A 27,491-nucleotide genomic window follows, 5' to 3' on the forward strand; every position below is an offset into this window, starting at 1 on the left:
GTATGTATGTATAGAAATGTATAAATGAAATCTTTAAGGTTTAAGATTCAAATTAAGGAAGTGCAATAATAATAATACAGTTCTATATTTAAGAGATGAGGAATTATGTACATTATTTACAAGTGACGGATATTTGTCCTCATCTTGTTTGTTGTTAACACAACGTTTCGGCTGATATACCCTCCAGCCTTCATCAGGTGTCTTGGGAAATTTTGCACCAGGCTCCAATCTGAGCTGGCAATATTTCTACAGCTGGATGTTCTTCCTAACGCCAATCACTAAGAGTGTAGTGGGTGCTTTTTACGTGTCAGTGGCACAGAAGCCAGTCAAGGGGTACTGGCATTGGCCACATTCGGATGGTGCTTTTTGCATACCACTGGCACAGGGGCCAATCAGGCGGTCTTGACATCAATCCTGTTCAGATAATGGTATTTATGTGCCACCGGCACGGGAGCCAGTCAGGGGATACTGGCCACAGCTATGATATTGGTTTTATTTGACTCAACAGGTCTTCTCAAGCGTATCATATCACCCGACACATCGTGTACACTTAACTGGGCCAGATAAACATGGCTGCAATCTCACTTTAGTTGCCGAGTCTTCTCAAGCTCAGCATATCTCCAAAGTTCTCGGTCTCCGGTCATTTCCTCTGTGAGGCCCAATGTTCAAAGGTCATGCTTCAACACCTCATCCCATGTCTTCCTGGGTCTACCTCTTCGATAGGTTCCTTCCACAGTTAGGGAGTGGCACTTCCTCACACAGCTGTCCTCATCCGTGCGTAACACACGACCATACCAGCGCAGTTGTCTCTTGCACACCACATTTGATGCTTCTTGTGCCCAACTTTTCTCTCAGGGCACTTACACTCTGTCGTGTATGCACACTGACATTGCACATCCAGCAGAGCATATTAGCTTCATTTCTTTCAAGCCCATGCATGTCTTCAGCAGTCATGGCCCATTTTTTACTGACATGTAGCATGACTGTTTGCATGCAGGCATCATACAGTCTACCTTTCATCCTGAGCAAGAGGCCCTTAGTTGCCAGCAGACATAAAAGCTCCCTGAACTTTGCCCAGACTATTCTTATTCTAGCCGCTACACTCTCAGAGCAACCACCCCCACTACAAACTTGGTCGCCTAGGTCGTGGAAGCTATTAATTACTTCCAGTTTCTCCACCAAGCATATAATGGAATCTGTTTTCTGTACAACTTCAGTGTTTATTGCCCCTGTGCATCTGTTACACACAAAAACTATCTTCCCATTTAACCTTCCTTTGATATTGCTGCACCTTTTATTTGTCCATAGCTTACACCGAGTACACCGTATGGAGTTTCTACCCACGCCTTTTCTACAGATCGAACAGAGCCATCTACCTGAAGGGGTTTGTGATTTGACAGCCTTCCTACTTACTAAGACTTTGGTTTTTGCTAGGTTAACCCTAAGGCCCTTCACTTCTAGACCTTGCTTCCACACCCTAAACTTCGTCTCTAGTTCTGGCAATGACTCAGCTATTAGAGTAAGGTCATCAGTATAGAGAAGCTCCCAGGGGCAGCCTGTCTTGAATTCCTGTTATTGCCTAGAAGACTATGATGAATAAGAGTGGGGATGACTATACTCATTACCAACCCTCACCTTACTGACAACATCCCTCTATCTCTAGTTTCTGCATTGACCACCAGATAAGGGATCAGGGGACTCTGTCAAAGGCTTTCTCCAAGTCAACAAAAGCCAAATACAGAGGTTTATCTTTTGCTAATTGTCTTACCAGAAATACAGCATCAGTGGTGCTTCTGCTTTGCACAAAACTAAACTGCATCTCATCTAGGCTAAGTCTCTCCCTAATTAGTTGGGCTATGACTCTGTAACTGTCATCACTTGATCCAATAATTTGATACCCCTGTAGTTATTGCTATCTAAAGCATCGCGTTTACCCTCATAGCAGTTGATTATGGTGCTGCTACACCAGTCATTGGGTATCACTCCTTCATGAACTACCTGATTTACAACATGACCATAACCCACACCACCCAATATTTTAAGCATCTCAGCGGCGACTTCTGATGAGCCAGGTGCTTTCTCTGTCTTCATATCCTTAATTGCTTTATCTACCAGGGTACTGTCGATTTGGATAGCTGGTCCCTCAACTGGGTCAACATTTGGCAGACTCTCCTCCTCCCATTCATTCTCTATATTCAGCAGTCTTTCATATAATGGCATCTCCAAGCCTCTTTCTTTGCAGAATCATTAAACGCAAGGGCACCATCATCCATGCAGACACACTTCTCTCCTATAACATCACAGTTTTCTCTCAAACACTGTCTTGCAATCCGAAATACTTCAGTTCTTTAGTCATCACATCGCTAGACATTGGCAAACTTCTTTTCTGCTTCTCCCTTAGCTATGTATACCTGTCGCCCAGCCTCCCTTCTGGCTACCTGGTACAGTTCCCTGCTACCCCCACTCTTCCAGGCTTTCCAGGTGCCTAGTCCCCTCTTCATTTCTGGTACCAACTTCATGGCCCCCATGTACACCATGGGAGATATCAGGTTGCTGTCCAACATGCCCATTAAAATCTCCAGCTACAAAGATAAGATCATTGTCACTCGTCTTTGAGGTAGCCTGCAGAAGAATATCATAAAAGTGATCCTTCTGTTCATTTGGTAGGCCCGCTTGTTGGGTGTAGGCAGAGATAATTGTAGTAATATCATTCTGCAAGACCAGCCTGAGTTTAAGTACTCTATTGCACACCCTCACTACCTCTATGACCTTATCCACCCATTTCTCTGCAAGAAGTATGCCCACACCCCCTATTCCATCACTATTACCTTCCCTGTACATATATATATATATATATATATATTTATTACTTATATATATGCATCTTAAAACAATTCATTGAGAGCTGTACCAAGTCAGCTATCATAAAATCTCCATATCAACCAATAAGAGGGAAATTTTAGGTAAAACACTATAAAATAAATTACTCAATGAACACTGAGAAATTCCTGAGGTAGATCCAGCGACAAATGTGTAAATACTGTGGATGACATCAGGTAGTCATAGGCAGTGAACGTGTTTCATCAGCTAACTACTAGGAACATACTCAATACTTAAATAATTATTTATCTATTTTACATATATATGGGTTCGTGCCAGGTAAAAGCACCACTGATGCCATATTTCTGGTGAGACAGCTGCAGGAGAAATATCTAGCCACGGATAAACCTCTGTACCTGGCCTTCGTTGACATGGAGAAAGCCTTTGACAGGGTCCCCCGATCCCTTATCTGGTGGTCAATGAGGAAACTTGGGATAGAAGAATGGTTAGTGAGAGCTGTGCGAGCCATGTACAGAGATGCTGTCAGTAAGGTGAAGGTTGGAAATGAGTACCGTAATGAATTCCGGGTAGAGGTAGGGGTCCACCAAGGTTCCGTCCTCAGCCCCCTCCTATTTATCATAGTCCTCCAGGCGATCACAGAGGAATTCAAGACAGGTTGCCCCTGGGAGCTCCTCTATGCTGATGACCTTGCACTAATTGCGCAGTCACTATCAGAACTAGAGGAGAAGTTTAAGGTGTGGAAGCAAGGACTAGAATCGAAGGGCCTTAGAGTCAACCTAGCAAAAACCAAAATCCTAATAAGTAGGAAGGTAGATAAAACACAAACCCCTTCAGGTAGATGGCCCTGCTCAGTATGCAGTAAAGGAGTAGGTAGTAACTCTATAAGATGTACCCGGTGCAAGCTATGGACACATAAGAGGTGCAGCAATATCAAAGGCAGATTAACTACAAAGTTAGTCTTTGTATGTGGCAGATGTTCAGGTGCAATAAACACTGTGAACAAACAGGAAACAACTTCTATCTCATTCCAGGGAGAAAAACTAGAGGTAGTTGATAGCTTCCGCTATCTGGGTGACCAAGTTAGTAGTGGGGGTGGGTGCGCTGGAAGTGTAACTGCTAGAATAAGAATAGCCTGGGCCAAGTTTAGAGAGCTCTTACCTCTGCTGGCGACAAAGGAACTCTCACTCAGGGTAAAAGGCAGACTGTATGACGCATGTGTACGAACAGCCATGCTACATGGCAGTGAAACATGGGCTGTGACTGCTGAGGACATGCGTAAGCTCGCAAGGAATGAAGCCAGTATGCTCCGCTGGATGTGTAATGTAAATGTGCATACCCATCAGAGTGTAAGTATCTTGAGAGAAAAGCTGAACATAAGAAGCGTCAGTAGAGGTGTGCAAGAGAGACGATTGCGCTGGTTTGGACATGTGGTGAGAATGAATGAGGATAGCTGCGTGAAAAAGTGCCACTCCCTAACAGTTGAGGGAACCCGTGGAAGAGGTAGGCCCAGGAAGACCTGGGCTGAGGTGGTGAGGCAAGACCTTAGAACATTGGGCCTCACCAAGGCGATGACTACTGACCGAGACCTTTGGAAATGTGCTGTGCGTGAGAAGACCCGGCAAGCCAAGTGAGATCGTTGCCAGTGCCCCTGGACTGGCTCTTGTGCGGGTGGCACATAAGATGTACCATCCTGAGCATGACCCTTGCCAGTACCGCCTGACTGGCCTTGTAGGGTTTTCGAGCGAGATCGTTGCCAGTGCCCCTGGACTGGCTCTTGTGCGGGTGGCACATAAAAGACACCATTTCAAGCGTGGCCATTTTCGTGCGGGTGACACGTAAAAGCACCCACTACACTCTCTGAGTGGTTGGCGTTAGGAAGGGCATCCAGCTGTAGAAACTCTGCCAAATTAGATTGGAGCCTGGTGTAGCCATCCGGTTGCACCAGTCCTCAGTCAAATCGTCCAACCCATGCTAGCATGGAAAGCGGACGTTAAACGATGATGATGATGATGATGATGATTATATATATATATATATATAGCAATAAGAAAATGGAGGAGAATATGCAGTATCCATCGACTTGCAGACAGTGTATTCCGTTGAATTAATTAATTTATTTTGTAACTAAAATGACAAAAACCACAATATACAAATGCTTATGACATACCATGTCATATTAACAATCAAGGTTACAAATATAAAGTACATTAGGAATTTGAGAATATACGTATATTCTCAGGGTAAAATAACCCCCCTTTTACCCGCTCCCACTTATTACACTTGGTATAACACTAGTGTAACAATAATTGGGTACCCTCCCAGCAGTGTATTGAATAGATACTATCCCTTAGTGGGTTGAATCCTTAACCCCTAACTTCCTTTTATTATTATATATATATATATATATATATATATATATATGTAACACCCGCTATAGTCGAGGAATTACTGTATATAAAGTCAATTCAAATAAACGAATAATAAAATTAACAGATGACAAGTAGGGACACACATACACACACATACACACACACACATACATGTGTTTGTTTGTGTGTGTGTGTGTGTGTGTCTCTTTGTCCTCAACCACTGCTTGACAACCAATGTTGGTTTGTTTACTGGGCGACCAAGTTAGTAGTGGGGGTGGGTGCGCTGAAAGTGTAGCTGCTAGAATAAGAATAGTCTGGGCAAAGTTTAGAGAGCTCTTACCCCTGCTGGCGACTAAGGGACTCTTACTCAGAGTAAAAGGCAGACTGTATGATGCATGTGTACGAACAGCCATGCTACATGGCAGTGAAACATGGGCTGTAACTGCTGAGGACATACGTAAGCTCGCAAGGAATGAAGCCAGTATGCTCCGTTGGATGTGTAATGTCAATGTGAATACCCGTCAGAGTGTAAGTATCTTGAGAGAAAAGCTGAACATTAGAAGCATCAGTTGTGGTGTGCAAGAGAGACGATTGCGCTGGTATGGACATGTGGTGAGAATGGATGAGGATAGCTGCGTGAAAAAGTGCCACACCCTAACAGTTGAGGGAACCTGTGGAAGAGGTAGGCCCAGGAAGACCTGGGCTGAGGTGGTGAGGCAAGACCTTCGTACATTGGGCCTCACCGAGGCGATGACTACTGACCGAGACCTTTGGAAATGTGCTGTGCGTGAGAAGACCCGGCAAGCCAAGTAAGATCGTTGCCAGTGCCCCTGGACTGGCTCTTGTGCAGGTGGCACATAAGATGCACCATTTTGAGCGTGGCCGTTGCCAGTACCGCCTGACTGGCTTCTGTAGGATTTTCGAGCGAGATCGTTGCCAGTGCCCCTGGACTGGCTTGTGCGGGTGGCACATAAAAGACACCATTTCAAGCGTGGCCGTTGCCAGTATCGCCTGACTGGCCTTCGTGCAGGTGACACGTAAAAGCACCTACTACACTCTCTGAGTGGTTGGCGTTAGGAAGGGCATCCAGCTGTAGAAACTCTGCCAAATTTAGATTGGAGCCTGGTGTTGCCATTCCGGTTTCACCAGTCCTCAGTCAAGTCGTCCAACCCATGCTAGCATGGAAAGCGGACGTTAAACGATGATGATGATGATGATGATGATGATGATATATATATATATATATTTATGTGGAGAATGGAGCAACAAATACAAGAAAAAGCAATATTGTTGGATTAGTTATATATATATATATATTAGTATATATATATATATATATATATATATATATATATATATATATATATATATATATATATATATATATATGCATCATAAAACAATTCATTGAGAGCTGTACCAAGTCAGCCATTATAAAATCTCTATATCAACCAATTAAAGGCAAATTTTAGGTAAAATACTATTAAAAAATTGTTTATTTATCAAACCACCTCACCTTTAATGCTTTCTCTCCCTCTTGGTCCATTTGGCAACATTTCGAACAGCTGTCTTTGAGAGGTGTTAGCTGAAATTTGTCTAATTCATTACACGAATTACATAACAAACTATTGTACATGCCCAGATGTTCACATTGTAATGCTGTCAGCTCTTGGCTGTCTGCCAAGCATATCTGGAATAGAAATAATAAAAACACTTATATGATATTAAATTGTTGAAGGTGTGTGTGTGTATGTGTGTATATATATATATATATATATATATATATATATATATATATATATATACAGTCAGGGGAAATAAATATACGTACATGTCAAAATTCTTTATTTATGTAATTTCTAATGAACATAAATGGGATATACCAATACTATATTTGCATACACATGCATAAACTAAGAATATGCAAAAGAAACTAATAAATTATAGTAACTAATGAATTTATATACAAATATAAATATTTAGGGGTGAAAAAAGTATTCATACAGAACATAAATAACTGATAATTCTGATTTAATACTTCGTAGCATAACCATTATTCAGTTCCACTTCAATCAATCTCTTCTTGTAGTTCTTAATCAATGACTTGCATGTTTCTTTAGGAATTTTTTCCCATTCTTCTTGACAAATTTTCTTCAAATCTGGAATGCACATTGGGGCTCTTGAATGAGTTTTAATTTTCAAATAATGCCACAAATTATGGAGAATTATGCAGCACTACGGCATACCAGACAAGTATATATCTATAATAAGAGCAACATACATGTATACATACATACATACATACATACATATATATATATATATATATATATATATATATATATATATATACATACATACATATATACATACATATATACATATACATATATACATACGTATATACATATACATATATATATATATATATATATATATATATATACACATACATAGGTGCTGAATAACATCTCTCCTCCCCAAGCTCACCCCACATTCCTTTCTCAGTTTAAAGGGTTGGCACAGTTAATGAAGGCTCACTGAAAGGTAGGTCTAGTGAGATTGTAGTCATGCTTGAAAGGAGATATGTCAATGTATGCTGCATACAAGAGGTAAGATGGAGAGGAGCTTCAGCCAGGGTCCTCACAAGAAGGCACATAAGTATAAAATCTTCTGGCAAGGTAATACTGATGGAGTAGGAGGTGTAGTCATACTCCTTGCAGAAAAATGGATGGATAAGGTCATAGAGGTTGTCGGGGTATGCGATAGTGCGTAAGGTCAGGCATGTCCTGCAGAACAGTATAGCTACAATTATCTCTGCTTACACCCTACATGCGGGCCTACCAAATGATCAGAAGGACCATTTTTATGATACCATTCTACAGGCTACCTCAAAGATGAGTGGCAATGACCTCACTCATCTTTGCGACTGGAGATTTTAATGGGCATGTTGGACGGCAATCCGGTATCTTCACTGGTGTACACAGGGGCCACGGTATTGATTCCCGAAATGAAGAGGGAACTAGGCTACTGGAGTTCTGTGATGCATGTAACCTTTTAATCTGCAACACTAACTTCAGGAAGCCAGACAGCCACCTGATAACCTACCAATCAGGTGACTCTGCTAGCCAGATTGATTTCATCCTCACCAGACAGCTGGACGCAAGGTTGCTCTTAAATACAAAGACCATCCTGGGTGAAGAATGTACCTCCCGCCTCCCCCGCCCCCAGCATAGACTAGTCATTAGTGACTTTAGACTCGAGGCCAGAAGGATGCCAAGAAGCAGACCAATCCAGAAAAGAATAATTTGGAAGCTTAAGAACCCTTCCCATGATTCAGAGATTTAGGGACATCTTCATCAAAACATTTGATGAGATTGAGGAGTTACAGACCTCAGACATAGAGGGTAGCTGGAAATTCCTATGAGACAGCTTACTGAGTGCCACAGACCAAGTCTGCAGATGGTACAAAGTCCCTTCCAGACCTAGAGTAACATGGTGGTGGAATAATACGGTAGACATAGCCATTAGAGCAAAGAAACAGGCCTGGAAAGCTTGGAAGAGTGGAAGTAGCAGGGAATTGTACCAGATAGCCAGAAAGGAGGCTGGGCAACAGGGAGAAGCAGAAAAGAAGAAGTTTGCCAATGTCCAGCGACATGAGGACCAAAGAACTGAAGTATTTCGGATGGCAAGACATTGTGTGAGAAAATTGTGATGTCACAGGAGAGAAATGTGTCTGCACGGATGATGGTGCAGTTGCTTTCAATGATTCTGAAAAGAAAGAGGCTTGGATAAGCCATTATGAAAGACTGCTGAATATGGATAGAGAATGGGAGAAGGAGAGCCTGCCGACCAACTATCCGAATACACAGCACCCTGGTAGATAAAGCAATTAAGGGTATGAAGCTAGGAAAAGCCCCCGGCCCATCAGGAATCACTGCTAAGATGCTTAAAACATCTTGTGGTGTGGGCTATGGCCTAGTCACCCGTATTGTAAACCAGGTAGTTCATGATGGAGTCATACCCAATGACTGATGTAGCAGCACCATAGTCAACTGCTACAAGGGTAAAGGTGATGCTTTAGATAAAAATAACTAATGGGGTATCAAACTACTGGATCAGGTGATGAAGGTCACGTAGAGGGTCATAGCCCAACTAATTAGGGAGAGAGTCTGCTTACATGAGATGCAGTTTGGCTTTGTACCAGATAGAAGCACCACTTGGTATGGCAACTGCAGAAGAAATACCTAGCCAAAGATAAACCGCTGTATTTGGCTTTGTGAACTTGGAGAAAGCCTTTGACAGGGTCCCCTGATCCCTTATCTGGTGGGCAATGCAGAAACTGGGGATTGACGAATGGTTAATAAGGGATGTACAGGCCCTATACAGAGATGCCATTAGTAAAGTTAGGGTTGGCAATGAGTGTAGTGAAGAATTCCGGGTAGAAGTAGGGGTCCACCAAGGATCAGCCCTCAGGCCCCTCTTATTCATCATAGTCCTCCAGGCAATAGCAGAGGCATTCAAGACAGGTTGCTCCTGGGAGCTCCTCTATGCTGATGGCCTAGCCCTCATAGCAGAATCACTACTAGAACTAGAGAAGAAATTTCAGGTGTGGAATCAAGGTTTAGAGTCGAAGGGCCTTAGAGTCAATGTCGCAAAGACCAAAGTTCTAGTAAATAGGAAGGCGAACACATCACACGCCTCTTCAGGTAGGTAGCCCTGCTCGATCTGTAGAAAAGGTGTAGGTATAAACTCCATAAGATGTATCCAGTGTAAGCTGTGGACACATAAGAGGTGCAACAACATCAAAGGAAGATTAACTGGGAAGATAGCTTTCGTGTGCGGCAGATGCACAGGGGCAATAAGCACCACAGATGCTCAGAAAACAGATTCCATCACATGCTTCTGCTACCTAGGTGACCAAGTCTGTAGAGGGGTGGATGCTCAGAGAGCATTACCACTAGAATAAGAATTGCCAGGGCAAAGTTCAGACAGCTTCTGCCCCTACTGGTGACAAAGGCCCTCTCACTGAAAATAAAAGGTAGATTGTATGATGCATGTGTGCGAACTGCCATGCTTCACGGCAGTGAAACATGGGCCGTGACTGCTGGGAGACATGCGTAGGCTCAAAAGAAATGAAGCTAGCATGATCAGTTGGATGTGTAATGTCACTGTGCACACATGAGCGTGAGCGCCCTGAGAGAAATGTTGGACATAAGAAGCATCGGATGTGGCGTGCAAGTGAGACGTTTGCGTTGGTATGGTCATGTACTACAGATGGGTGAGGAGAGCTGTGTGAAGAAGTGCAGCTCCCAAACAGTGGAAGGAATCCAGGATAGAGGAAGAGCCAGGAAGACATAGGATGAGGTGGTGAAACATGACCTTCGAACGTTGGGCCTCACAAAAAGCAATGACAAAAGACCGAGACCTCTGGAGATATGCTGTGACTGAGAAGACCCAGCAAATAAAATGAGACCACAGCTGTAACCTACACCAATGTCACATAACCAGTCCACTCAAAAAGTACCTTTGGATCTTAGAACGACATGCCATGCTTGATGAGACCTATTGAGTCAAGGACATAAAATCAAAATCAAATCAAATCACAATCAAATGGAAATTGTAGCTATGGTCCCCGTGCCGGTGGTACGTAAAAAGCACCATCCGAATGTGGTCGATGCCAGCATCTTCATCCTGACTGGCTCCTGTACCGGCGGCACATAAAAAGCACCCACTACACTCTCGGAGTGGTTGGCATTAGGAAGGGCATCCAGCTGTAGCAACACTGCCAGATCAGACTGAAGCCTGGTGCAGCCTCCTTGTTTTCCCAGACCCCAGTCGAACCATCCAACCAATGCCAGCATGGAAAACAGACGTTAAACGATGATGATGATGATAAATAAATAAATATATATATATATATATATATATATATATATATATATATATATACACATTCATATATATGTACATATATACATATATATACATACATATGTATACAAACATCATCATCATCATTTAACGTCCGCTTTCCATGCTATCATGGGTTGGACGATTTGACTGAGGACTGGTGAACCAGGTGGCTACACCAGATACATATGTATACATACATTCTGTTTTAATGCCTTATTAATTAAAACACCAGTTTGATTTCTACTCTGGGCTGGATTGCCTATGTTCAGTCTACTGCAGAATGAAGGTCTCAGCATGAACTCTCCACCAACCACAATCTGATATGGAGGACATGAATTTGAGTTTGAGATGATGCTGGTTTAGTGAACCTACTCTACCACACTGGCTTGACGAGGCTTGGAGAGTGACCTGAAGGTGCTATATCAGGAGAACATGGTGGGTGCTGTAGAACTTCCCAGCCAAGCTCTCAAATGGCATTTTTCAAATTAGTGAACAAGTGTTGTGTTGAAGCATGCCATGTCACTGGTGGGGTCATTTCTTCCAATAACTTTATTGAAACAGGAATTAAGAACAGATTACGAGCTTAAGTTGCCTTCAATTTTATTTAATCAGTGGTAATAACAGTGTACGTATGAAACATGCTTTATTTCACGTGAATATAGATTTGTTTTACTCATCAAAATAAGAAAGCGATACATATCATCGCGTAAAAATTCTACAAGATACAAAACCTATGATTTAAATAAATGTACATTGGATAATAGATACACTACCTCTGAAAGAAAAAAAATAGACTCGGTGGTCAGGGTAGAAACGCTTTTGATCATTGGCCTGCCCGATCCACGCAACCAGAGCAAAACAACAACACATTTTAAGTTTAGGAATAGACGAGATTAGCTACGTTGAGTTAGATCGAACAGAATTATATTCCTAATAAGTAGAATTATAGCCAAATTGAAAGGTATTAAATAAGAGTGGTCAGCAAAAGTTTATCACATGTAAAAAGAAATAAAAACTTCAGGTAAAAAAAAACAAAAGCAGAGCTGGCGAGAACCAAAATCCTTAAATAAAAATATAATTGAATTTAGAAGACAACACATGAAAAGAATCGGAAAAGGGATAACTGAAATGTTCACGGGTTACATTCTTCACACAAGATATAAAAGTATTTCAAAATCACTTCTGCGTCAAGAGACATAAATAAATATTGAAGTTAAGTTTACGTGTCACAACCAGAACAGCAGACGAGACGAGTGCGTGAGTGAGTTGCCTCCGTGATCGCTTGGCCGGTAACAAATAGCAACCGAGTCTTCAAATTACGCCTTACTATCTTAAATAAAGGGCAAATTTGGCAATATGGACACTAATAGATTTAAAAAAAAAGACTAATGGTTACGACTGGAATATTTTTGACCATTGATTTGCTCGTTAAGGGTTCAATATCAAAACGTGGTATTCTGAGGGAGTGATCGTAGAAGGAACATAACGAGAGGAATGTTCCACTGCTTAACGAAAAGAATGAAATCATGATGAGATTTTTTTGTTTGTTTTCAAATTGGTGATCAGAGGGGGAAAAAATGTCTAAAATACTTACATATAACAACACCAACAGGGAAATAATGCCCGGTAGGTCAGCCATCTTAGTGATCTGTGTACAACAGGAAGTGACGTCGAATACGTGCACGTTGCATTAGTTTATTGCAGTTACAGACTTTTGCTTGGAATTGTATATTTCTGCTACGTCTACACGGATGTTAGTCCTTACATGCATACAAACACACACATACATGCACACGCGCGCGCACACACACGTGTGTGTTCAAGACAGTCCAGTGATGGCCATCCTTTCTTTTTAGTGAATGTAGGATTACATTTATAATAGAGTGTACGCTACACTTCCCTTTTGATACCAACTCTGAGACCACCTTGATTCTTTGATACAAACTTCCTGTTTAAAATGATCTAAATTAAAACCTTCCAGCATAATTTCATGTTAATTTATGTTACAAACACCAGCTTAATAATAACAGTTATTTTACCAAATTCTTTATTTTCAAAATCAATTGAAATAAAGGCATTCTATTTCAGAGATTTGTCTGCTGTTTCTAACAAATCGAGTAACCATGTATAACAACGGTTCTCAAATTTTATTTTCTTTTTCGTGACACATAAACCAACTAATTTCTTTTGCATTACACATAGAAAATTTGTTGTTATTATTTTGAAAACTATTACTTTGCTTTAGGCGGAGTTTCGAATCAGGACGCCTACATCAGATAGATTTTCTCCGTTTTGATGGGATTTTTCCAATTTTTTTCATCACATATGCCTGGAAAACTTTAGGATTTTTGTCTCCAACCTCCTCCGGACCGATTTTGACTAACTTAGGGAACACTATGCCCTAAAAAAATCATAGGAGAATCTTTTATGGCTGTTGTTTCTAGCATGTCGCACGACCACCTCGTTTTTTTTTTTTTTTGTCATTCTCACATGTTGATGTTTTTCATTTATGCTATTAAAAAATGTGAAAATATATAATTTTTTTTTTCAAAGCAATGGAAGTTAGTACTAACTACAATTGCTGGATCTTGTTCAAAACGGAGGCACCAGTTTTCATTTATGTTTGATGTAGTGTTTTTGGTACCGAAAGACTTTCAAACTTCGTATACTTATCTATTTTGTGTTATAGAACAGAAAAAAATGTTTGTATTCGAATTTATTTCATGTAAAAAATTGTCTTATTTCGATAATTTCTACTAATCACTGACGTCTATTTAGTTGAAAACAGTTAGCGCTGTAACGGTACTGTTAACCCTAACCCTAAAACTAACCCTAACTCTAGAATCCGAACTCTAAAATTGTTACACACATAGATACGCACAGCGTAATTTATTATATAAACAATATATGCGTATAAATTACGATTAAACCGGATGAAATATGTCACAGGGAATAACATTTTTATGACCGGCCAGCCGTAACTCTATTCAGCTGAATAGACGTCAGTGATTGGTTGAAATTACAGAAATACGACAACTTTAACATGGAATAACTTGCGATGTCCGTTTTTTTGTTAAGAAGACTAAGAGTAAAAGATGTTTTATATGACACATTCTACCAGTGTCCCAAGTTTCATAGTGTTTCGTTAAGAAAATACTGGTGCCCCCGTTTTGAACTAGATCCCAATTGCTCAACCAAGCCTGACCTTAATAATAATATCAATATATCTATTGCATACTATTGATTATATATTGAAAGATCAATCCCAGTATATTCACACAAGACTAATTAAATATAACTATAAGGAGTGAATGATTTTAGGTTATACAACTTTGCCAGATCCTGTACCATAAAGCTGGTTAGTGGTTTCTATTCAATTTACAATAATACGGAGATCATAGTTTTCAATATCAGGAATCATTACAGACTAACTGAGGATTAATGACATTCTCATACATAATACATTTGATATTAACAAGTTATTTAATAAATCTCCAAATTCTTGATTATCATCAAAATTAGTTAACACACATAGGTAGTGCATCTCAATAAAAGTATTGAAATAAAAGGGTTAAAGAAACTATTTTGGGATATGTCTTTCATATTGTATTACTTAATTAGTTTCAAAGAGAAATAACTTATTGTTTAGTGTAAGACCAGTTATGTAGTTTCAATACAATAAACAAAGTTCAATTTATCATTGAACTGAATTCGAATCTGAGTAGTTTGAAAGTTGCTGACTTCTGGAACAAATTTCTTTTATCTATTCTATACATGCAAAAATTACAATTAAATTGGCCTACTCGTATATATTCTGGAGACAGACATAGCTGGGTGGTTCAGAAGTTTACTTCACAACTAATGTGGTTTCAGATTTCAACTTGGTCATGTGTCTTCTACCTTAGCATCAAGTTACCAAAACTTTGTGAGTAAAATTTGATAGGCAGAAACTTTGTGCAAGCCCAATGGATGAACTATTACTCTTCTTCGATGGTGGACTTAATCTGTTTCCCTGTTTAACACCACCACCAACATCTGATACTTGGATACATTTATTGATGTTCCTTCTATTACAAGCAATTTCAAATACATACACAGGTGCAGGCACTTCTTCACACAGCTCTCCTCATCCATCCGTAGTACATGACCATACCAACGCAAACGTCTCACTTGCACGCCACATCTGATGCTTCTTATGTCCAACATTTCTCTCAGGGCGCTCATGCTCATGTGTGCACAGTGACATTACACATCCAGCAGATCATGCTAGCTTCATTTCTTTCGGGCCTACGCATGTCTCCCAGCAGTCACGGGCCATGTTTCACTGCCTTGAAGCATGACAGTTCTCATACATGCATCATACAATCTGCTTCCCAACAACATGGTTCTGGGTTCAGTCACACTGCATGGCACCTTGGGTAAGTGTCTTTACTGTAGCCTCAGGCTGACCAAAGCCTTGTAAGTGGATTTGGTGGACGGAAATTGAAAGAAGCCCATCATATATATGATGTATGTGTGTCTATTTGTACCCCCATCACCACTTGTCAACAAGTGTTGGTGTGTTTACATCCCCATAACTTTGCAGTTTGGCAAAAGAGACCATAGAATAAGTACTAAGCTTAAAAAATAAGTCCTGGGGTTCATTTGTTCAACTAAAATCTTTCAAGGTGGTGCTCCAGCATGGCCACAAATGACTGAAACAAATATATATATATATATATATAGATCATCATCATCAACAACACTCCTTATATAAAATTTAGCTGCTATACATAACTGTTGCTCTTGTCAAAACCTCCCTATTTCACTTTTGTACTAATTTCAACAGCATAAATATTGAGTTTACAAGAGTTTACTACAATGTACTACCTCACTACCAAAACTGAAACAAGAGAATAGCAATTTGTTTGTGTCCCTGTCAATAATCTGCTTCCAATACACTCTGACTTCATGTTAGTATATCAATGATTGTGTCTATATATGTATAGATAAGCAGATATGTATATGTACTATTCCTCCTCTTTATCATCTAAAGCATCATCACCAACATCAATTTGCATACACTTTTCCATGCTGTCATGGGTTGGATGGGTCATCCTGGTTCAAGTTAAACTTTATTTGAAGTTACTGCATTTCTAGTCAGCAACCATGTCTCACTCATACATTCCATTTTTGGCATTGTTTCTATGGCTGGATGATCTTACCACCAACCTCATTAGAGAGTGTTCTAGATGTATTTTATTGTGATACCAACACTGAAGATAATGCCATGTTCGTGGTAAGACTAAAGAGGTTGTCTTTGTTCCTTTGCTTACCTGCACAAGAAGGCTGTCTTACATCCAGCAAGGTTAGAGTCTCCTCTTCCCTGTATTTCTTCCATATACTCATTCCTTTCTTTCAGACACAACTGGGTGGGAAGAGGCCCAGAGTAAGAGGGTGATAGAAGATTAATGGATGGGAAAAGCCTGAATTATAAAAGCAAGAGGGTAATAGGAAAGAGTTATGGGAGAGAAGATGAAGGAGTTGGTGGACTGTGAATAGAGGTAAGACAGAAATGGTGATAAAAGATAGAATTATGTAAAAGAACCAAAGATAGAGTTATGTAAAAGAACCAGAGTAAGAAAGTGATAGAAGAGAGAATAATGGAAGAGAACTAAAGAGATGGGAGCAAGGCAATAGAGGAGAGAATAAGGAAAGAGAGAAGGTGATAGACAGCTATATGGGGATAGTTGGTAACGAAGCTGAATAAAAACAATATGAATGATATGGCAGGAACAATAGAGTGATTAAAGGTGTATTGGAAATGAGAGTAGTAGAGAGTGAGTGATGGATGTCAAAATTGTGTAATAGAGGATGGAGCAGTGTTAAAAAGAATGACAGATAACAACGAAAGATGGATGGTGGCAAGAGACTAGGAATGATGAATGTCAATAATGAGTGACAAGGAGAAGGAATAATGAAAGAGAGTGGTGGTTAGCAGTAAAGAATAGTGATAGTAAGGTGAGGGTTGAATACAGATAGATCCAGTGCGAGACAATCACTTGATACACATGTACCATAATGGGAGAACGTTACAGTGGTAGTAGAGAAGCACATATGAAAAGGCATGAGTGATAGAGAAGAGAACATCAAAGAGGTGAGTGATGTATGGACACTTAATATGAGACCCAAACGTAGATTTTAAAATTCTTAATTTCCATCACTTATCACAACCATCCTTTTTACATCCATCTTTATTTCATGCTTGCCACAAGTTGCAGACAATTTTCATCCCCTTTGAGAAGTTCAATCTCCTGCAGTCAATCTTCACAACTTCATCCCATCTCTTACTTGCATTCATCTCCCAAAGGTTCCATCCACTCAGAACCTTCAATACTTCTTCATACAAATGACATCCTCCATATACCATTACATGCCGGTATCATCAATCTTCTCTCTTTACTATTACATATTTTATATACATATATATATATATATACGTTTCTTTTCTTTCCTTTCTTGAGCGTCCAATAACACTGTACTTATTCTACGTCCTCGCGTTGCTTTTTCGTGCTTTTTCATGTTTAAATTGACTATATATATATATCATCATCATCATCATCATCGTTTAACGTCCGCTTTCCATGCTAGCATGGGTTGGACGATTTGACTGAGGACTGATGAAACCGGATGGCAACACCAGGCTCCAGTCTGATTTGGCAGAGTTTCTACAGCTGGATGCCCTTCCTAACGCCAACCACTCAGAGAGTGTAGTGGGTGCTTTTACGTGTCACCCGCACGAAAACGGCCACGCTCGAAATGGTGTCTTTTATGTGCCACCCGCACAAGCCAGTCCAGGGGCACTGGCAACGATCTCGCTCGAAAATCCTACAGGAGCCAGTCAGGCGGTACTGGCAACGGCCACGCTCAAAATGGTGCATCTCATGTGCCACCCGCACAAGAACCAGTCCAGGGGCACTGGCAACGATCTTACTTGGCTTGCCGGGTCTTCTCACGCACAGCACATTTCCAAAGGTCTCGGTCCGTAGTCATCGCCTCGATGAGGCCCAATGTACGAAGGTCTTGCCTCACCACCTCAGCCCAGGTCTTCCTGGGCCTACCTCTTCCACGGGTTCCCTCAACTGTTAGGGTGTGGCACTTTTTCACGCAGTTATCCTCCTCCAATATATATATATATATATATATATATATATATATATATATATATATATATATATATATATATGTGTGTGTGTATAAATAATACAGAATGAGACAAGGACACAAAACATCCAGACTGTTAGGTGATACAAGAAAGGGACAAAACATAGATAGACTATACAAAGAAAACACGGACAGGTCATTCGGAGTATACATATATATAGTGGCGTACGTACAACTTGTCTCTTATAATATATATATATATATATACACGTGCAGACATAGCTGTGCGGTAAGAAGCTTGCTTCCCGTGCATGCGTCGGTCTATTCGGTGTGTTGATTTTTGACGAGACAGATGGAATCTTTTGAGCTGCTTGGCAGCAGTTTGTTGGTGAGTGTTGTACCGGTGGAAAGGAATGTATTCAGACCTTACCGAGTATGAACTGTCCTCAGCAGAGGAGGAGCTTGTTAAGCATTCTATTTGTAAAGAGTTTTGCTGAGACTGCAGAGGTGAAGAAAAGGGAGGTGGACCTAGCCGGACTGAAGGAGCTGAGTAAGATGACACAGAAGGTGGGCGGTGATGTAAAGTTATTTTCCCCCGAAAAGGGTTATGGTAAATATGGAAAAGAAGACCATTACCTACAAGGTGTACTTAGTGGAGAGTAGGAAGGTGGAGTGGATGGAGATGGAAAAAGTAGAAAAAGTTCTGAAGGGGGTTTCGAAGGAAGTGACATATATAGCGAAAGGAAATGGATATGGGACGGTGGTTGTCCAGTTTAGGATAGCAGAGGAGGCAAAGAGGCTGACAAGTACAACGGTGAGAATAGAGGAAGTAGTACTTCTACCCACGTACCTTGGAAGAAAGACTTCTAAGATGAGGGTAGAAGGAATCCCACCCAATATAGAAGTGGCTTGTGTTGCAGCAGCTGTCCTTGTTGGTAATGAGGAGGAGGTGGCTGTCCTCCAAGCCACAGAGACGGAGGAAGGAGGATATAAAGGAAAAACATTGGAAATCATCATACAAATGGAGGTGAAACAGCTGGAAAATTTGGCGGAGACGGTAACGTTGGGAGAAATAGTATTGAGAGTATGGGTAGAGGGCAGAGTTCCGCGATGCTTTAAGTGTGGCCAGAAAGGCCACATTAGAGCTCACTTCCCCCTACAGAGGAAAATGACAGAAGAAGCACCTGCACTGACAGGGTCATCAAGTACTTGCAAGACAAACTTTTAAGAGGGGAGGAGGTGATGATGAAAAGGTTATAGTGAGACAGATACAGGTGTCTTACTGTAGAGCAAGTACAAAGTTACCTGGCTGGAGACAGAAAGATCAAGAATGAAAACAGAAACAGGTGTGCTACCACAAAGAAAATACACAGTTGCTCAACATGAGATAAGTGCAGAAGGAGAGAGAAAGTGGGAGACCATAGGATGGAGATGGTGGCAAAATGCTAAGCATACTCACAAGGAATGGGGATCAGAGTATAAATGAGAATGGTTGAGTAAAGGAAGAGAGAGATATAGATAGTGGCAAGTGCCAGGGCATACCCTTGAGGTTCGAACGTCATAATATAAGTGGCAGGATATTGTGAAGAGAGTGCAATTAAAGAGTGTGAGTGACAAAAGACCTGGATGTATATAGAGTTGAAGGGGTACCAGATAGCAATGATATAGAAGAACAGGGGTGTGAGGACAGGATTAGGGAGTGAGAGCTAGGCATAGTCAATGAAGGAGGAAATGCAAGAAAGAGAAGAGATGTACATTGGTTTGTTGGGGTAGGGTGAGGGAGAAGTTTTCTTGTTACATGTGGGTGGAACACCCAGGTTGGGGGCTAGCAGAAGGCAATAATAGGGTGAGACAAGGCATGTAGATAGAACATACAGGTCAAGGGCAAGCAGAGAGCAATGATACAGTGGCACTGGCCCAAGAGGAGAATATTGGGGAGTGGAAGGTAATCATAGTACATGAAGCAAAAATGTGAGGAAGAGAAGAGATGTAAAGACATAGTTTGGTTTGTTGTGGTAGAGTGTGTGAGTTTTCTTGTTAAGTGTGGGTGGGACACACAGCACTTCTAGAACTGTTTCACTGATGTGGGTGGATCTTCTCAAGAACATCATATCACCAGACATCTCACTCCATGGTCATTTCCTCTGTGAGGTCCAACTTCCTGAGATCGGTCCTACTACTTCATCCCATATCTTTCTGAGTCTCCCTCTTCCACGGGTACCATCCACTTTCAGTGATCAGCACTTCTTTATGTAGCTGTCCTCATTCATATGCATCACATGTCCAAACCAACATAGTCGTCTCTCTTGCATACTACATTTGATTCCTCTTATGCCCAACTTTTCGCTCAGTACATTTTCACTTTGTTGTACATGGGCACTGATGTTGCACATCCAACGGAGCATACTACCTTCGTTTCTCTCCAGTCTATGCATGTCTTCAGCATTGAGAGCCCATGTCTCACTATCATGGAGTATAGCCATTCACACACAAGCATCATATAGTCTACCTTTCTCTCTGAGAGAGAGTTATTTTGTTGCCAACAGAAGTAATAGCTCTCTGAACTTCTTCCATCCAATTCTTATTCTAGAAACAATACTTTCAGAGCATCCTCCACCATTGCTAATTTGGTCACCTAGGTAACAGAAACTATCTACAACGTTAAGAGAGCCTCCTGGGCATTTGAGAGAATCTAATTTCCATGTGCTCTTAGTGCTTATTGTTCCTGCACATCTGTCACATACAAAGACTACTTTATCTATTAATCTACCTATGATACCACTGCATCTCTTATGTGTCTATAGTTTACACTGGGTGTAGCAAATGGAATTTCTTCCAACTCCTTTCCTACATATGGAGCATGACCATTTACCTGTCGGAAAGAAAGTTTTATCTTCTTTCTTACTAACAACTACTTTTGTCTTAGCTAGGTTAACTTTAAGGCCCTTTGATTCCAGGTTTTGTTTCCAGACCTGGAATTTCTTCTCCAATTCTGCTACAGATTCTGCAATAAGAGCAAGGTCATCAGCATATAGCAGTTCCCACAGGTATCCAGTTTTGAATTCCTCTGTTATGGTCTAGAGGACTATAAGGAATAAGAGTGGGTTGAGAACTGAGCCCTGGTGAACCCCTACCTGAACGCTAAATCCATCACTGTATTCATGGTCGACTCTCACCTTACTGACAGTACCACTGTACATGGCTTGGACAGCTCTAACAAGCCACTCCTAACTTCCTTAGAGACCACCATATAACAGGTCGACAAAGGCTAAGTACAATGGCTTACTTTTGGCCAAGTACTTTTCCTGCAGCTGTCTCACTAGGAAGATGGCATCTGTGGTATATGATATATACTATATATATATCTGTGTGTGTCTTTGTGTCTGTGTTTGTCCCCAACCTACTGCTTGACAACCAGTGTTGATGTATTTATGTCCCTGTAACTTAGCAGTTCAGTAAAAGAGACTGATGGAATAAGTACCAGGCTTAGCAAAAATAAATAAATACTAGGGTCAATTCATTCAACTAAAAATCCTTCAAGGTGGTACCCCAGTCTATATGAATATATATATATATATCATCATCATCATCATCATCATCGTTTAACGTCCGCTTTCCATGCTAGCATGGGTTGGACGATTTGACTGAGGACTGGTGAAACCGGATGGCAACACCAGGCTCCAATCTAATTTGGCAGAGTTTCTACAGCTGGATGCCCTTCCTAACGCCAACCACTCAGAGAGTGTAGTGGGTGCTTTTACGTGTCACCCGCATGAAAACGGCCACGCTCGAAATGGTGTCTTTTATGTGCCACCCGCACAAGCCAGTCCAGGGGCACTGGCAACGATCTCACTCGAAAATCCTACGGGAGCCAGTCAGGCGGTACTGGCAACGGCCACGCTCAAAATGGTGCATCTCATGTGCCACCCGCACAAGAGCCAGTCCAGGGGCACTGGCAACGATCTTACTTGGCTTGCCGGGTCTTCTCACGCACAGCACATTTCCAAAGGTCTCGGTCAGTAGTCATCGCCTCGGTTAGGCCCAATGTACGAAGGTCTTGCCTCACCACCTCAGCCCAGGTCTTCCTGGGCCTACCTCTTCCATGGGTTCCCTCAACTGTTAGGGTGTGGCACTTTTTCACGCAGCTATCTTCATCCATTCTCACCACATGTCCATACCAGCGCAATCGTCTCTCTTGCACACCACAACTGATGCTTCTAATGTTCAGCTTTTCTCTCAAGATACTTACACTCTGACGGGTATTCACATTGACATTACACATCCAACGGAGCATACTGGCTTCATTCCTTGCGAGCTTACGTATGTCCTCAGCATGTTTCACTGCCATGTAGCATGGCTGTTCGTACGCATGCGTCATACAGTCTGCCTTTTACTCTGAGTGAGAGTCCCTTTGTCGCCAGCAGGGGTAAGAGCTCTCTAAACTTTGCCCAGGCTATTCTTATTCTAGCAGCTACACTTTCAGCGCACCCACCCCCACTACTAACTTGGTCGCCCAGATAGCGGAAGCTATCGACTACCTCTAGTTTTTCACCCTGGAATGAGAAAAAAATATATATATATATATATACACACACACACATATGTAGAGAAAGAGAGGGACAGAGAGCCATCTGTGTATCATACTTAATGTAAATACATCACAAGAAATCAAATTTAGTGTAGCATTCATCCAGAGATAGTATCTCTTATGGACATACTGTGGTTAAAAGCACAAGCTATTACAATAGCAAATGAAAATCATCTAGCACAGTGGCAGGTAAGAATGCTAGATGCACATTTCTGCTCCTCTGGGCTTTGTCAGTAGCATAAAGCACTTTAAAAAGCTGAATCATGACTTTTGAATGAAATGTTTAGTGAAAAAGTATCTGAAGGAGACAATAATTTACTTGCATCCTATGGCATTTAGAAGATAACTACAGAACAAGCAAACCACATAATAGTGGTGGATCATTAAATTTGCCTGCAGTGACTGTTGTACATTCCACTGTTATGAAACAGAGTGCACATAAAAATTTCCAGTGTCAACAACTCATCATTATTGAGTCACATGGATAAGCACAGGTGTGGCAGTGTGCTAAGAAGTTTGCTTTCGAACCACATGGTCCTGGGTTCAGTCCCACTGCATGGTACCTTGAGCAAGTGCCTTCTTCTATAGCCCTGGGCCAACCAAAGCCATGTGAATAGATTTGGTAGAAGGAAACTGAAAGAAGCCCATCATAAATATATTTGTGTGTATGTGTGTGTGTGTGAATGTTTGTATGTTTGTGAATCCTTGTCTTGACATCATGTGATGATCGTAAAATGATTATCACTGCCATGCAAGCAGTGTTATTGATTTTCAATATTCTATGAGAACATGCCTGGCCATGAGAAAATATTGCCTTGCTTGGAAATGGGTGAGGATTGGTGACAGGAAGGGTATAGAGCCATTGAAAATTTGCCTCAATAAACTCTGTCTGACCCATGCAAGCATGGTAAAAAAGGATGTTAAAATGGTGATGATGACAATGATGAAGGATGAAATGACCGAGTATGTAGAAAAATAATTAGTTGCACAATGATTGCAAAGGAATGAGTTTGCCCTGTAGATCAATAAATCTATTTTCAAGAATAATAAAGCCCTTTTTGAAGATTATGTTAGGTTTTGGGTTGACAATCAACTCCAAGAGAAAAAACATTCTGCCTAAGGTCTGATGCAAGACAACAGTAGTCTGAAGTATAATCACAAATACAAGCAGCCAAAATGGGGTTGCTCTAAAGGGTTTGCAGAGTAATGATATTCAACAAGGTGTGTAGTTTGGAGAGTCTGTCCAGGTCAAGCTACTGCTTCTCCAGTACTACTGAGGTCATGTGTATGATTAGAATGTCACAGGAGAGAATTGTAAGACAGATTCTTCAAGCTGAGCCAATGAGGAGACCTAGCGGGTAGATGAAGAACGAGATGGTTGGATTATATCCACAGTCTCAGTTTGGTCACACTTGGGAATCCAGCTGGAAAGTGTAATAATGATTGCTTCTGACAGGATTTTATGGAAGAGGTACCTGAGGATTCTACCCTCACGAATAGTGGGTAGAGAAGGTGGATGGATGGACTACAAAACACTAAATATGCTACAGCAGTGATGAATTGCAATCCTTAATTATAATATGCTATTTTTACTTTGTAAAGCTGTGGCTATCAGTTTTTTTAAGTGGCCACAAAAGAATTAGGTACCCTGCTACAGCCTACTTATTTAAGGATAATTGAGGGAACAATTAAGATTTCTGCTGATTTTCATTTTACTCCACATCAATTCTCATCTGTCCATTGGTCTTTTTGGCATAACTAAAAACATATATTAGAGTGTAATTGTAAATATACATACGTATGTGTGTATGTATGTATAAATAAATAAATAAATAAATAAATGGAGCTTACACAAAATTTACTAAATGAAACTAAATTAATGAAGTATATTTTGTACAGAAGGATATGAGAAAACCCACAGCCATCACTTGCAAGCGGGAATGAACTAGTAGCATTTATCATGCTTTCTGTTTTGAGAGCCTATGTGGTCGCAAGCAGAAAGACACTCTCTCAGTCCTCCCATCCTTCATCCATTGAGTATGTGATACCTGGTGGAAGGATGAACTGCATCAGAACTCAACTGGTACACATTTTCAGCTGGCAATATGAAATGAAATATCTCACTCAAAGATATAATGCACCACCAGGTCCAGGAATTGAACCCACGAACGTATGATCGTCATCCCAACACCCTAACCACTAGGCCAGGTGTTTTGTTTTGTTTTGTTTTGTTTTGAATTCCTGTTTCGTTTCATTTCGCATTAGATATATGAAACAAAATGACTGAAAAACAAACATATCTGAACTTGATGTGCGTAATAACATAAAGCCCGCTTCTGAATGTCGTGCCGACGATTTACTCTTTGTTATTTACCTCACGACAGTCTCGATGATATCATTTGACCTACTAGAAATCGCAGCCAAATCTCTATGGTGTAGTTCTGATCGGAAAACCTTCTCACCAGCCATAATTTTTTCGGTTTTCGGTATTTTCAGAAAAGTTATTGCTTAATCGTACGAAATAGGGTTTGTAGAACACAAATTGGAAAAAGTTTTCTGAAAATACCAAAAAGTTAAAACGTTACAACCAGTGAAATGGTGTAGTTAGATCAGAACTCTGTATGATCACTTCCTATTTTCTTAAAGATAAAAAAAAAATTTCTAAATGATCTGATACATACTCTCAAAGTTAGCAACAACAAAAAAAAAAAGGAATCAATAAAAATACGGCAAAATTCAAAATAATTCAACAACTCAAAATAATTAAAATAAACCAAAAAAAAATGTTCTGACAGGCTGACTCCAGCATGGCGTCTAAAGAAAAATAATTGTTTCTAATTTGATTTGACTATCGATTTATGATTTGTTTCAAGGCTGTCTCACAAATTACTACTACTTTGAAATTTGACAAAAAGAAAGAGGTATATACTATCAGCTAGGCAGGACAAATGTTCTCAATTGTCATTTTTTCCCCCACAAAAGTTGCAGGACCCATATCTATATTTTACAGACATCTGTCACCCTAATTTTAAATAAGATTTATTCGTTTGAACACATGACCTACTATTTTCAATAGTAAATATTTTTGTTTTTATAACAATCTTTTATCATAGGAAACACCTTATCTTGCAGAACCCTGGGGTTATTCCAAAACATAAAACTTTCAAAACAAGTACTCAATTCTAATTTATTTTGGTTATAACCTACGCACTACTAGTGTGCTATGCAAATGCACAGATGATTATAATTTTCCAACCGTGACCATTCTGTTTTTTTTTTAAAGGAATCAGTTTTGGGTTGTTTTTTTTTTAATTAGCAACAACAGGGAAATTCCAGCCATGACTATGCCATCTTTTTTTTTTAAATGAATCTTCAGTTATATTCAACATGCTTTAAAAGTAGTCCCCGTAGGAAGAATCCAACAAGAGAATGAATATTTGTCGCTGGTTGACACTGAAAATGAGAAGTGTTTTTTTCATTAACTTTAGGTCCTAACCTAGGCAGTAACCATAATCCCTAAAATCAAATACGAAACCAAACTCCTAATCCAAACCATAAACAATAATACCTATCATAAATTGTACTAAATGTTATAGCATACCACTACATCCAATTACATGCGTGCACAAATACCAAAATGAATCAGACCATCAAGCATTTGTTTTAAGAGCCGTTTCGGACTGTAAAATCCGGGATTTTCGTTATTTAAATTAATGGGCGGAAGGAGGAACACAACAGTATTGCAGTTCAAAAGAGGGCCATGGGTTCCCTAACCTTCGATGAACACATTGTTATAATCGATCGATTATACCTTAACACTTAATAGGCGAGTCAATGGTGCAGCCTTTATGTGGTCATCAGACTTGCAAGAAAAAGCAGCCAAATTTTCTTCAAAGTACACTTTGCAATCTTAAATAAAAGGATACATTGAATAACAGTTTAAAAAAAAAAACAAGTCGTGGTTAGAACGCCTTTAGACATAGATCTGCTCGATCAGGGTCAACATGGAATTTTTACTTCATAGATTCCAAATGGGTAACAAGCAAAAATAAACTCTTCAGTATTCTAACCGAAAACGTTAAAATATGGTATTAACTTGTCCTAAATAAAAGCAATGGAGTATTTTATTTTCTCCGATACTTTATTTTCAGTAAGGCGGGAAATCAATATACAAAATATACGCATGCTCCTCATTAATTTTCATTTGAGTTAATGCCCCTTGATTGTAAATGGGGAAGTCTTTATGCTATTATAAAATACCTGTCTGGTAGAGGTTAAAGTTTCTCAAAATAAATTTAAATTTTACTGTATGCCGTTCGTTTTATTTATTTGCATTACAAAGATCATGACAGCAAAGAGCAATAAATTTAGTCTAAATATATCTAGCCTATAAAATCTTATACAATTGCAATGTCTTAAGAAATAAAACGTACGTTCAAATGAACGATATATAACGTTTCAATGGAGATATTCATCTTAACTTGGCAGGTTCCTTCAGTAAGATTCTGAGTCAGAGGTAAGAGCCTACTTATAGTGAAACCGATTGCGAAATTATTGTACCTATCTATTCAAGGCATAATAAAGCAGGAATCAATTTTAGGTCGAAATGTTCAAGGGAGGTAATCTACATACCC

General features: G+C 40.2%; 1 protein-coding gene across 1 annotated transcript in view; it reads right to left on the minus strand.

Moving 5' to 3' along the window:
* Positions 1-12,780, minus strand: part of LOC149137210 (selenoprotein F-like) — a 31,546-nt gene extending 18,766 nt beyond the window's left edge. The window contains exons 1-2 of the mRNA XM_089347521.1: positions 12,721-12,780; positions 6,727-6,900 (exon numbers count right to left, since the gene is read on the minus strand). Coding sequence (XP_089203647.1) covers positions 6,727-6,900; positions 12,721-12,765 — 219 coding nt within the window. The 5' untranslated portion in view covers positions 12,766-12,780. The remainder of the gene's footprint in view (positions 1-6,726; positions 6,901-12,720) is intronic.
* Between the last annotated feature and the right edge of the window lie 14,711 nt (positions 12,781-27,491).

The sequence above is a fragment of the Octopus bimaculoides genome, chromosome 2 (assembly GCF_046866305.1).
Source record: "Octopus bimaculoides isolate indiv1 chromosome 2, ASM4686630v1, whole genome shotgun sequence".
Taxonomy (NCBI): domain Eukaryota; kingdom Metazoa; phylum Mollusca; class Cephalopoda; order Octopoda; family Octopodidae; genus Octopus; species Octopus bimaculoides.